General features: G+C 38.4%; 1 protein-coding gene across 1 annotated transcript in view; it reads left to right on the top strand.

Annotated features, from left to right (window-relative positions):
- The first annotated feature begins 1,216 nt into the window (after positions 1 to 1,216).
- The window catches only part of DNAJC24 (DnaJ heat shock protein family (Hsp40) member C24), a 32,699-nt gene continuing 20,330 nt past the window's right edge, over positions 1,217 to 13,585 (top strand). The window contains exon 1 of the mRNA XM_005426932.2: positions 1,217 to 1,814. Within this exon, the coding sequence (XP_005426989.1) occupies positions 1,707 to 1,814 (108 nt within the window). The 5' untranslated portion in view covers positions 1,217 to 1,706. The remainder of the gene's footprint in view (positions 1,815 to 13,585) is intronic.

Raw genomic sequence — 13,585 nt, 5'->3', positions numbered from 1 at the left:
GGAGCGGTGCCGGAGAGCGCGGCCCCGGGGCGGGCAGGACGGGAGCGCGGTGCTGTCTCCTGGCCCGCGGTGCTGTCCCATGGCCCGCAGTGCTGTCCCATGGCCCGCAGTGCCTTCCTCTGGCCCGCGGTGCTTGGCCCTGGCCCGCGGTGCCGTCCCCTGCACCAGGAAGCAGTTTTAGTGCTGAAGTGGGGAAAAAACCCTCAAACCTATTTTTTGTTGTTGTCTCAGAATTAGTTTATAGTTATAGTGATTTATTAAGAAAATATGGCTATTGATCTAGTACCGATATCCAGCTGTGACGGACAAAGGCTCTTTAACAGTTTAAAGTTAGAAAGTGTGTGTTTATTGCGGGATAGCTCCCAAATACACACCACTATTTACAGGTGATTCCAGAGTCCTTTTATCTATACAAGTATTGAATACCCAAAATGCAAATGCATATTCATAACTTTGGTAGATCCTATTCCCCACTTCGTATGGTAATTAGTTCCAAAGCCATTAAGCATGTGTAGTTTGTTCCTTGAAATGGGTCGATGGTCATTGTCATGGGGAGGGGTCCCAAAACGAGGAAATAAATGAAGTTTTCCTTCTTCTGATCTTTCTACATTTTCAATGCAAATATGACAAATGAACCCATTGGTAGAACTCCCATTCCCATCCTCAATTGGTTTCAGAACAGAGGAGGCCACAATTGTCTTCTGTTCCTAAAAGTTATTGATCAGTTTCTATATTCTTCATGATAAACCCAGCTAACCAAACATTGTGCTGACAAGCAATCAGTTATTAGTTAACTACTAACTCTTAACCTCATCAAGGTCTACCCATTTATTTTAATCAACTCCAATAAAGCTTATCTCTAACTAAAATCTTAGCTCCTCTAAAATCTCTAAATTCCTTCAAGTTTATGTCTTTGTATATTTACAAAGCGCTTGCCTACTGGCAGTGTTCTAGCATATCCAAGAATCTGACTGAAGCTCAAGCACTGCCATTCTGTTACTGGCTAAAAGTTCTCCTGTTTATTTTTTTTTTTTTTTTGCCTTTCTGGGTCATTAACTTGGTGAAAGATGGCCAAAATTGATAGCCACACTACTAGTTAGGTTTTGCTTAGTGACCTGTGCTGACCTGGTGTGTTTTGCTTCATTTCTGTTTATCTGGTTTTACGTGCTCTCCTGCTTTAAGAAAGTTGACTCCTTGCTCAGCAGGGTGAAGAAAAAGTCATTTTGTAAAAACAAACACACACCTTTTTCTTGTGTCTTCTTGCATGGATCTTATTCCCATTTTGAAAAATGTCACACTTTTATGTTCTTCATGTTTTTATATGCTAAGTATGGTATTGCTTCAAAGTCAAAAGTTTGTTTTAAAAAGTTTCTGTGTAAAAGGTGTGTCTGTAACCTGAAACCTAAGCAGTTCATTTTACATACAAAATGATTTTTAAAGAAGGATATGCTGAGGCACTTGGGTAGGAAACACAAGATTTCACATTTGACAGGCGGTGGGATGGAATGGCCACGTGAATTTAACTTTTTTTGCACAATAGTTCTCATATAATAGTGCAGAGGTGCTTGAGGGGAACAGTCAGTTCTGTGATCCTGCAGCTTGCCATATCCTTGTTTTTGCTTTTCCTGTTTCTCTTCCAGGTTGTGATTTCATGGATTTGATTTCCTAAGGCAGTGCTGAGGAAGGGATTGCAAACCCAGCAGGCCATGGCCCTGGGAAGGATGGAGCAGAAGGACTGGTACAAGGTCCTGGGGGCCAAACCTTCAGACAGCCCAGCAGAACTGAAAAGGAAATACCAAAAACTTGCTTTGTTGGTAAGGCTGCATTTGATCTTTGGGATACACTGATTTATGTATTTGATCTTTGGGATACACTGATGGATTCCTTGCTTCTTTTGTGCCAGGATTGGGATTAAATGTGTGAGAAGGTATTTTGTATTTGGATTCAGATGTTTATGGGTTCTTATTCTACAGTCTCACAAACTGTGAGCTCTACAGCACCTCACTCTAACAAACTGAAAATGGAGCTGTATTTCTCTCTCTACAAGGCCTTTTAAGGATAAACTGTCCAATTATGGAATGACACCTAAATTATTGTTACTTTTAACCCAATAACCAACCATGCAACATGGACGTTTTTATCCAATTACACAAAACCACCCAAACCCATGGAGAAGAAAGTGAAGAAGGACCAGCCTCCACCCTAACACCTCCATCTTGCTTTATATACATTACTGTATTCTAAACCCTTAAACTCTACATTTTCCACCCTGTGATATTGCACACTTCTATTCAAACTCCACACCCACAATCCCAGTTCTGTCATTCCATTTTGGAAGCTTCTCCACAGCCTCAGGTGAAATGCAGTGTTCTCTTGGGGGTCAGTGCCTGCCAGCACAGAAAGTCTGAAATTCTCAGCATTCAGGCTTCCAACAATGCACCAAAGTCATTTCTATAAACCAATAAAGTAATATTTGCAGGGTTTGTTTTTACAGTTTTTGTGATTGATCAGATGCAACCCTCGAATACACAAAGACCAGATGCAAAGCAAAAAAGGAAGTTTCTTTCCTGATAGTCAGCAGTAATGAAATAAAAAATGAATAGGAGGAAAATATGTTAATTATATTGGAAAGCTTCTGGTGAGTTTTTGTGGAGTTGTATTCTTGGTCATGCATCAAGACTTCATGTTCTGTGAATTCCCCTAATTTTTTTGGCACTGCTGCTATATGTGCATAAGAATCTCGGAGCTTTACCAGATTATTCTGTGTGATTTTTGGTTATTCTGTTTTACTCCTTCCTTTGGATTCAGGCATTTTGCTGAAAAAGTGCTCTGGCTTGGCTTTCTGAGGAAAGTGAAGTATCTTTTTTGGTACTGTTGACTCTTTTCAGCTGAATTTGATAGATAGAATTCCCAAGGTAACTAAATTCCTTGGTGACTTGGTAGAGAAGAAGAAAGGCAAGCAGATCTCAGTTTTTGTAGGAAAAACTCCCTTTTCTGGAGGAAGCTGCTAGCTGGGCTGCCAGTATTGACAGGGTGTTTGTTGGAGCATGTGCATGGCAGGTCTGAGGTGGTTTGAGGTGCAAAATGAATGTGATAAGAAGTTGGGATTTTTAAGGGAGGTAAAGAGAATGTCCTTGACCAGGAGACTGAGTTTTGTTAGAGTTAAGTAAATTCATGGATTTGGAGGGAAAGTTGTTAATTTTTATTTCTAACCACTATAAAAACAGTATTAAAGTGTGGTCATTTCAGCAGGATGTTCCAATTTTACACATCTAGGTATTCTTCAGCTGGATTTGCTAGGCACCCCCTGCTGTACATCTCCTCCTTCTCAGTGTCTCCTGTGAGCCTTTTTCTTTGCCTGAAACTGATTGGTGTACCTAGTCTTAAGTTCTGCACCTGGCAAGGTGTTTGTGTGCAGATTCTGGACATAGATGCTTTGTTTTCTCACTATTAAACTTTGATTGTCCTAACTTAGGAGAGGGCTTTGGAAGCCAAGTTTCTTAGTTCTATTTTGGGTAGAAATCATTGTTTTCTTGGACCTCCTAATGGTTTTGTTCTATTGAATTGCTGGAAAAGGTGAGTAGAAGATGAATAAAGGTCTCTTTGTTCCTAATGGTGGTCAGGGGACCATGGTCTAAAATACCCCTTCTGTCCAGATGGGGCTAATTTAAACTGAATACTGTAATGGAGTTAATATACGTATTTGCCTGTGAAATGATGTCTAATAATGGAATTAAAATTACAGGTGTTGTTCAGAGCTGTTACAGAAGTGAAACTTTCATAGTCCCTTTCTTGTATGAAGTTTTTTAAAGTTGTGTTATGGAGCTGTACTTCAGAGTCATTTCATGTCATTGTTTTGAGGTGTATGAAGCAGGAATTAGCAAAGTTTAAGCTGTGTGTCTACATCTCTAACTGTAGTTTCAGAAGATTAAAGTATTGTTTTAATACACAAGCATTTCTTTAGCACCTGTATATTTCCAACCTGCTTGGTTAGTGCTCTTCATTTGAAAAGTCAGTGAGAAATGGTAGAGAAAGTGAAGATATTTCTTTTTATTTTTCTTTTAGTGTCTGTGATGGATCCCTCTGGCTAAAAAGAGATGTTGACTGCTGTTTACTTTACTTCCCAAGGCAGATCTGCTGCCTGTCTGTGGTTGTTACCATGTGTCCTGTCTGTGCTCATCTTTTCCTTTTAGCTGAACTCTTACAGGCTCTGCTTGATGCTCTCCATCCTCATGCAGCACTCCCCAGTCACTCTGGGGTCCTTAAAGAATGAGAATACCAAGGTTTTTATGCACCCCTATGGGCTGTAGGAGAGACTGGAGGGCACAGCACATGTCTTAGTTACAGTGGGAAGGTGCCTCAGTTGGAGAGGTTCCATGGTTGGAAAAATGGTAAGACTTTGCTCAAAGTCTGCTATGGCATGTTGACACAGAAATGTTAACACATGGCATGTTCTCTGGGATTCAGGGATTTCTGAGCTGTGGACTTGCAAATATTGGATTTATTAGGGGAGTGTTGCTGAGTGGTGGTTTTATTCTAGTCATCCACTGTTCCCTGTTAGTGAGAATTCAGCCCTGGCTGGACCTGTTGTGTCACCTTCTGTGTCCTTTCAGATGAAGTCACTCTCTGCTCCCCAAACTGTGGTGACACCTCCTCTCCAAGTGCCCAGCTGCTCCTTGGGCTCTCTCCTGGGGGTGGTACAAGTGGCACTGCCATTGCCAAGGGTGCTTGCAGCTACATGCAGCTTTTTAGAAGCTGGAATAACAGATTGCAATAAAAGATTCAATGTCAAATTTTATGGTCAGTGCAGAACGGTTTCCAGTTTTTATGTAGCTGCAGAAGTTAATCTCCTGAAGAATTATGCTGTGTTTATAGCCTTAAGTCCAAAGGTTTGCAAAGCAACTTGCATGTTGGATACCAGCTGCAGTTAATGTGACATTGATTCTGTAATCATGAGTATTCTGATCACACTTAGCATCAAGCAGAAGAGATGGTGGAATTTCTTTTTAAACATAATCCTACTCTTAAAATAAAAATGGCAAATCTCTGAGTCCAAGCCTTTTTCACTTGATCCCCAATGCTTCGCGTTGAGCATTTGCTTTTTGCCATCTGCTATTTTCTGTATTTGCCAGCACATGTATGCTTAGCATCTTGAAGGAACAGGCAGATGTAAAATTTCCAGAGCTAAAAAGAGTTGGAGATCTTGCCATATGTCATCAAAAAGATGACTATAATTGCAGCTAAATCTCAGGATTGACCTTAGTAATACAAAGTAGTACACAATTAAGTGTGATTGAATTGTAGCTTTGAAAGAATGACTTCATCAGGGCAAATTTGCTTAAAAGTGGTGAATTTTTAAAAACAAATCCCTTTTTATTAATTCTAACAAATTGAGGATGGAAAGGTTAATAACCCAGAACAAAACTGGACATAGACATCCTACTAGAGTAAATATATTTTTCTTTACTGCACTTAAAAATACGTTTTTTTAATTTGGTCAGGTCACAACATGTATGCAAGTGAATTATTTTACTATAGATAATATCAGTTCAGTGTTTAAGAACAGTATTAATTTGATACAAAAAATGAGTTTGGGCTAAAACTAGGGATTTTTTTTCCTGCCACACCTTCTAATTATTTAAGCATCTTATAAAATTTCCTTGAGACTTAATTTTTTTCCTAATAATTCTTGTGTACTTAGGTGACTGATAAGTGGATCATCTTGATTCTCTATTACTGTAAGGATCAGTAGGAGCTTTGGGGCACAAGATGCAATGGGCCATTATGAATTCTATATAAAGCTTCTTTTTAAAAGAAAATAAAACTTCTGTGTATGCAGGTTCATACTCTGGCACAAAGCTCCAGCCGGTAATTCTGAAAGGAGAAAAAAATGCAAGTGAGTGCTTTGAAACCAGCAGAGATTCCTTGGCTGGCTCTTGCAAACTCATGCTGAAATGCTTTCTGAAGCACAGAAGTAGTAGTAGTAGAAGTAGTAGTAGTAGTAGTTCCCATTCCCTGAAAGGAATCCAGCAAATTCTGAAAATTAATATCTTGCTGAAGTGGTAGGAGTAGGTCTTTCATCTTCTGTCTTCAGAGCATGCTGGTGGGTTTGAGATATTTGGGATCCACAGCCTTTTATCCACAGTGGTTTCAACAAGGTGATTTCTTAAATGGATAAATGGGTTTTGTGCTCTGTGCTTGGTTTTTTTAAGGAATCCATTCAGCTTTTAGGAAGGGCAGTGCTTACGTTCCATTTCTAAATGTGTATAAAATCGATAGAAGATAAAATTAGAGCAACAGAAATAAGACATCTAGGGTGCACACACACCCACACACACACCCCCTCATCTTATTTTTGGCATCATTTTTGCATTTGCTTTTGGTCTAGCACTTTGTTGTCAAAGAATAAGTTGTCAGATTGTTTTTGAATTTTTATGTAGCGGCTTTATATCTGAAACCTGCTTTTCACCAGGAATAAAGTCACCAAACACATAAGCTTTGTCTTGCTGAAAATCAGGTGTCTGTTCCTGTTGATGCTGATGATATTATAGGATACCTTTCAACTGGAAAAAAATTATTGTGCAAGAAAATTATATGCTGCTGTTACAATGCGTGCCCTAATCTTAAAGAAAATCCATGTAATTTGAGCAGGCAGCAGCAAGAAGCTCTTATTTTTAATATGGTAAGGAAATAAAATATATGTGCCACTTACAAATATGTGCCACTTAACACAGAGTGTTACAAAGATTATCTTTTTTTTGTCAAAAGGGGTGGTGTGTGTGTATATAAATACCAAGTGTTAAGGTGCTCACTTGATCTGTTTGAAAGAGTAGAAGATTTGCAAACAGAGCATCAGGCACAGGTGAGAATGACTCCCAGCCACAGAAAACAAGGAAATTAATAGAAATTCAATTTAATGAGGCAAAATTACTTCAAGAGGCATTTATTGCATGGAACGTGTTTAAAGGAAAGACATACAACTTTCTGGAGAGCAAAACCTCTGTTACTGATTTCTGTACTCATCTAAATTCTGCAATCAGAAGAAATGCAGAGGGTGTCATATCTGTAAAGAGCTGCTTGTTCTTTTTTTGTGATCATTCTTTTCCTGTTTGTTGCAAGGTAAATTCAGTATTACTCCTGAAAGAACCTGCCTACTGAGGAACTGAGTTTAAGTTGAAAATTTGAAACTTAAAAATGAAAACACTTTGAGTTTTGTATTGGAAGCCTGATTATAATGCTTTTCATGAGATTCAGGCAGTGTAAGTATTCCCCTTTCAATATCCTTGGGCAGGTTTTTATTTTTTTTAATTTGAATAGCAGCACATTTGTTAGAAGTGTTTAACAGATCATCATGCTTAGCTAATTCTAACCGGTAGAAAATGGATTTGTAATTTGACAATATAAACAGAACAAGTTCAGTGGAGTTAATCTAATAACTACAGAGAGAAAGATAAGCATCAAGTTTGGTACAAAGGACTATTGTTTCAATGCTCAGGGTAGATTTACTCTGAGCTGTTCTCTACATCTCATTTACTAATTACCACTTGAATAAAAAGAAGGAGGCATATTTTCAACTTGAGGAGTTGATTGTCAGTCTAGGTAGTACCAAGTGAAGCTCAGTGCTAGAGAAGTCACTAATTCAGACAGCTTCATTAGCCAGGTCCTGCTGCTGTTTAAACCATGAGTTGTGTGGTTTATTCACCTGACTCTGGTGTTGGTTTTTGTTTGGTTCACACTGTAATGTGTAATGATTTTTTTAAAGATGCAGGTGAATTTTAACCAGTGGCTGTGGTGTGAATATCCCTGCAGAAGAAGTTTTGTCTTTAACTTACATAGAATGTGAGAACCAAATAAGCCAACAAGTAAATAGTGCATTGCTTATTCAGGTAGTTCAGCCAGTTGTGAGAATAATGGTTTTTTTTATTATTATTTCTAAATTTAATCTGTTTACTTACAGGGTTATTGTCCACAGTTCATTTGTTATAATAAGCAGCTACTGGTACCTCACCCTTGGTAGATTTATGGTTCATACACAACAGAATGGGCAGCAGGAAATGGGAGATTTGGCCAGTATGTGCATGGGCTTTGATGTCATTTGTGCTCTGCAGAGGAATCTGATGCCTCTCTTGAACACTTTGTGCCCTAGTTATGTAAGTTATTAATTGTAACATATATTAAAACAAGGATCTATACTCTGGTTTGGTAGACTTTTTGTGAAAGGTGTTCAATACTCACAAATATTCACTATGTCCTGAATCAGTATAAAATAAAAATTCTGATCAAAAATAAAATCTTTAGTGGTTTATTAAATGCCATAAAGATAGTTCTTTAATATTTGCAATTGTTCTTCCAGCATTTTGAAGACATGTTTAAATAATTTTATATTGTGCAGTGTGCTTTTTATCTCATTTCTAATGAGAGATGTTTGAAATCAAAACCACAGAGAAAAAGATACAAATTAAAGCACAAAGAAGGAGGCTACAAAGAGCAGCATAAAGCTTTTATATCACAAGTGTTCTGGTTGTTCTGATGTTTGAGCAGCCACAGTCAAGAGTACCTTGAGCTGTTCAGCATTTCCAAATCAGACCATGCATTCAGGAGTCCACTTCAGAAATTTTAAGCACCAGGTCAGTTATTTAAAGAACCTCTAAGTCCAGAGCAATGGTCTGGAGGGTGATAAAAGTTCAGGGTAGAACCAATGGTGTTGGAATGGCTGTGTTTATATAAGGATCTCTTTTGGCTGTTAAACAAAATTGATCATGTTTGTGTTGAATCTCAGATAGTTATTACATTTTTTCAAATATTGTCCTGTGATGTACTAACCTGTAAAATTCAGTGTTTGAGGGACTTGTTGGGTTTTTTATTATTTAAATAAATAATCTATGTCTAATTTTGTTTTCTGTTTGAAATACATAATAAAATTCTTATGTTGTTTAAGCATCACATTCTCATGTTCCTTCTTTCCTCCATCTTTTCACACTTTGGAGTCAGAAAACCCCCATCTGAATGATGTGACTGTCCCACCCTCCATCTTCTCCTGGCCTCAGTGCATCACAAATGCTTCCTCATCTCCCACTGAGCTCAAATGCTCAGCAGACATGAGCTTAGTGAGCTGATTTAAAGCAGAAGGGAGTTCATGTACCTGAAGGCTTGCTTGTAGGATACTTTGTGGGTAGCTTATTGCTCCAGAAAAAAAGTTCAGCTTTTTATGCCCTGCCAGTCATTCAGATAAACTCTTTGTTATTTAATTTTCAGTAAATTAAAAGTGATGTTTCAAGGCTGAAAAGTCAGTTGTCAGCTGTTGACTGAGTGCTGTCAAACTTGACCATTGTTATTCCTACTCCATTATCAATAAGGAAAAAATTCACTCTGTTTTGCTTGGATTTATGACCTAAGAATGTCTATAGCCAGAGAAGGTAAAGATGAATGAGTTTGCTGAGCAGCATCTCAGCTAAAACATTTTTCTTTCCTTGGCAGAACATTAGGTTGTAACTGATGAGGTGTTTGAGGAGAGGCTGGGCAGGAGCTCAGCTCTTCTAAGAGCTTCTTGCCTTCTGTCAGAGCAACCCAGGCTCAGCAGTGCCAAGGATGGGCTTGGGAGGGTCCTCCCAGTGAAGCTCTGGCTCCTGGAATGTGGGAAATGGGTTTGTAGGGAATTCTCAAAGCCTGGAAGCTCCCAAAGTGTGCATCTGTATGCAAACTTTGAGATAGAAATGCTGATTTAGAAATGCCATGGAATAGGACAGACATTGCTGAGAGAGAAATGGAAATGCAAACAAGTTTCAAAGGATGGCCTTGCAAATAAGACTTTGGAGAAACAGAGCTATGAAAGATGCATTTTAGATGATTGGCTTTAAGGCATCTACAGCATGGTGTTGCAAAAGCTGATAGGCCAAGAAACACTTTTAGTGTTTTGTAATGAGGAAATAATTGGCTTCTGATTGTGATGGTGTGAATTATAACATCTGTATTGTCTGACCCTTCACATGAGACTGAAAATGGAATAAAAGTTTTTAAAACACCTCTCAGTTGCCCCGTCTCTGGGTTAGAAAAGGGTTAAACCCCCACTGGAAATGTTGCTGTTGAAACTCAGGGGATGAAAACTGGGATTATTCCTTACTGCTGGCCTGTGCTAAGCTTTGACTTTACCTTTCCACCTCCTTCTCTTGCCTGTTCCCTTCTGAAAAGGCTGAGACTGCCTAGATGGAGTCTTATGAAATACCAGTGTCCCAGAGGTCAGTGGTGAGTTCTGGTGAGTGAGCAGAATATTCTGGATATCCTGGAGTCCCCGTCAAAGTGTGTCCCTGCAGCATGGTGAGGAACATGCTGCCAAAGTTGTTTCCTTGCTGCAAATGGAGAAATTTGCCAAATCAAATATCAAATCGGAACTTAAATGAACACCAAACTAGTGATCAGTCCAGGTAGGAACACATTCTTCAAGCCTGGGGATAAATCTAATACAAATTAATTTCTAAGTGGGTGTGATGCCATAAGTTATGTTTGGATTTGTTCTGTCACTGTGGCTACAAATTCTTGAAATAATGCTCACTTTTATTTATCATTTCTGTTGTTAGGGTTTTATTTCTGTTGTGTTTTAGGTTGTTTTTGGGTTGGTTTTTTTTTAATACTGGTTTTCACAACTGAGTAAATTCTGTTAATAAGTAGCTTTTAATGTCCATTTTAAACGTTATAATTCAGCAAGGGCCAAACCTGTTATTTTGAGATCTCAAATGGCTTCAAACACTGTAGGGATTCTATGTTGCTCTCAGAGATGAGGAAAGCTGAAAGAAATCGTTTCAAGAAAACAAAAAATCAAAACCTTGGTGTGCAAGTGTTGGAGTTATGGTTGCTAATAACTCATTTTTTGAAAGTCCTGTACTCTGCAGCTGAAATGCCTTGGGGACTTGGATTATTTTGCATTCTGCTTAAAGCTGCGAGGCTGTTTTCAGGTATTCCCAAAAGAATTGGAAAATGAATGTGACACCTTGGTTTGGAATACTGAGTGTGTGGCTGGGCCAAGGGGGCAACACAGAAAATGGTGCTGTGTGCTTTGACTTGGATTATTTTGCATTATGCTTAAATCTGACCTCTTAAAGCTGTGAGGGTGTTTTCAGGTATTCCAAAAGGAAAATGAATGGGACACTTTGGTTTGGAATGCTGAGTGGGTAGCTGTGGGTATCAGAGTATTTGGCTTTGCCTGCAGAAGTGTTCCCCCCACCCCAGTTTTTCAGTATTTTAAACAACCCTGCTCTGTTTGGTTTTCTGGAGTGGTTTTTTTTTGTTGTTGTTTGTTTGTTTGGGTTTTTTTTCAATAATAAAACAGAGGATTTGGGAGTTTGCATTCACATGAAAATAACATTTGCCTAAACTATTTTCCTAACAATTCGTTTGTTTGGAGTTATTACATGACCAGGGCCACAATAATCCATACCTAAACAACAGAACATTGTTCAATGTGATATTATTGGTGTAAATTGTGAGCAAAGGAGCCAGAAATTTAGAAAAAATCTGAAACTCCCTTTCTATTTTTACCTTTATGCTACTGTAAATTTAAGTGGGTTTTTCCCCCCTTCATTCCTTTGCTGGTTTTTGATGGATTCTCTGTTGTTTTTTCTTCTCCTGCTGTATAGTGTGGTTTTCAAAGGGCTTTTTGAAGTACCTCTTGAGGCTCTTGGGTCACTCTTCATAGGAAAATAAGGAGCCATGGAAAGAGAAGAAAATGAAAGAGAGTCTGTTTCTAAAAATGTACCTTTTGGTAACCATAGCTTCTGGGTTTTCTCCTCATTTTCATTAGCAAAGAATTGTTTTCTTCTGTTTATACAAACAACAGTTGATATTCTTTTCCATCAATAGAGACTGAAACTTTTACAATTGGCTTTTTTACTCTGAAGGGCTCTAAAGTAGCAAAGAGTGTGGAAGTTCAAAGTAGCAGGGTGATGCTACAGTACCATGAGAAAAGCGGTTGCATTTTAAGTATATTTAAACAAGATACCTTCAAAAAAAAAAAAAAGAAACACAGTGTGGAAATTAATGAGTTTGTGACGGTGTAATTTAGTCTGTGGGGTTTTTTAATTGCACTTTGAGGACTCCAGTAATATTCAAGAGTTTGCTGCACTGGATTGATAGTCCCATCCTGTGTTTTCACTGTGCACCTGTCAGTGAACACCCGTTTTGTGTTCTGCATACCTGTTGCACATTGCTGTGTACATTTAATCCTAATTTTTTCCTTTTTTTTTTTTTTTTTTTTTTTTTTTTTTTTTTAATTCTGGCTGGTTTTAAAAGAAAGCAATTTGGGTTGTCTGTGGGTGTTTCCTTTCAAAATTATCCACTGGGTAATGAGTAACTACAATGTATGGGGAAAACTCCTTTTTCCTCCAGACTGCTGTCTTGGGGATGTTTTGCTGCAAATATTTGAATTACAGCAAGTACTTCCTTCTAGTTACAGCTATAGCAACAAAAGTGTTACCTGAAATATTTCTGTTCTGCTGGATTTATTTGTCTCAGACAAAGGTGCAGGTGTGCTGTGCTGGATATTGTGTGTAACAGTGGTAATCTCTGGCCAGAAGGTTATGGAAAAGATGAATAATATGTGTAAAACATGCAAGCAGGGGAGTATTGTGTGGGAAGATTGATTCTTGCACAACAGTTTTGATCATGGCAGATTATGAGGAGGAAGAAGAGACAAGGCTGGGCACAATTTCCACCAGCTAACTGATCAATGAGGAATGTTAGAAAAAGAAAATCATAGAATAGCTAAGTTCTAAGAGATGAGAAGGAAAATGAAATGGTCATCTTGTGTTTTTCCACAAATGAGGAACATTTCCCATGAGAAAGACTCATCTTGGAGATGGGCAGTGCAGGCTGTAATTAGTGTCAAGACTGATCACAAAATCAGGTAGGGCAAGGCCAGAGTTGGTCAAAGGCTTAAAGGTTGTTTGTGTTTGGGGGAAGAAAGGAAGAACAGATGGATTGAAATAAGGAATCAGGTAGATGAATCCCTTGCTCTTTTGTCCAGCTGCCTTGGGACTGACATCCTTTGGGGAAGTGTAAATCTGTGACAGATTGAAGTGAGGGAGCTCCTCACTTTCTGCTTCTCCTCTTTGCCAGTGCAAGAGGAGACTCCTTGCACTTCACTTCTGCCAGCTGAGTGAGCGTGTTGCAAGGACTGGCTGGGGACTGGGAAGGCGAGTCTGAGATCTGGCATCATCCTTTTCACAGAAGTGAACAAGTTCCACATTTTGGAGAGAGGGCTTTTTTTTTCTTTTTTTTCTTTTCTTTTTCCCTGTTTTCTCTCCTTTTTTCCTTTTCTTTTTTATTTTTCTTTTCTCTTCCTTTTGTTTTTTCCTTTTGTTTTATCCTTTTTTTTTCTTTTTTTCATTTTTTTTCCTATTTTTTCTTGCTTTGTGTACAGGAAAGGCTGCGATCCCAGAAGTTCAGTTTAAGAAGTTTTTATTTTTCTTTTCTTTTTTCTTTTTTTCCTTTATTTTTTCTTTTTTTCATTTTTTTTCCTATTTTTTCTTGCTTTGTGTACAGGAAAGGCTGCGATCCCAGAAGTTCAGTTTAGGAAGTTTTTTTTTTTTTTTTT

Source organism: Geospiza fortis, unplaced genomic scaffold (assembly GCF_000277835.1).
Source record: "Geospiza fortis unplaced genomic scaffold, GeoFor_1.0 scaffold113, whole genome shotgun sequence".
In the NCBI taxonomy this organism is placed as follows: Eukaryota; Metazoa; Chordata; class Aves; order Passeriformes; family Thraupidae; genus Geospiza; species Geospiza fortis.
The sequence above is the reverse complement of the archived record's forward strand: the minus strand, read 5'-3'. Positions and strand labels throughout refer to the sequence as shown.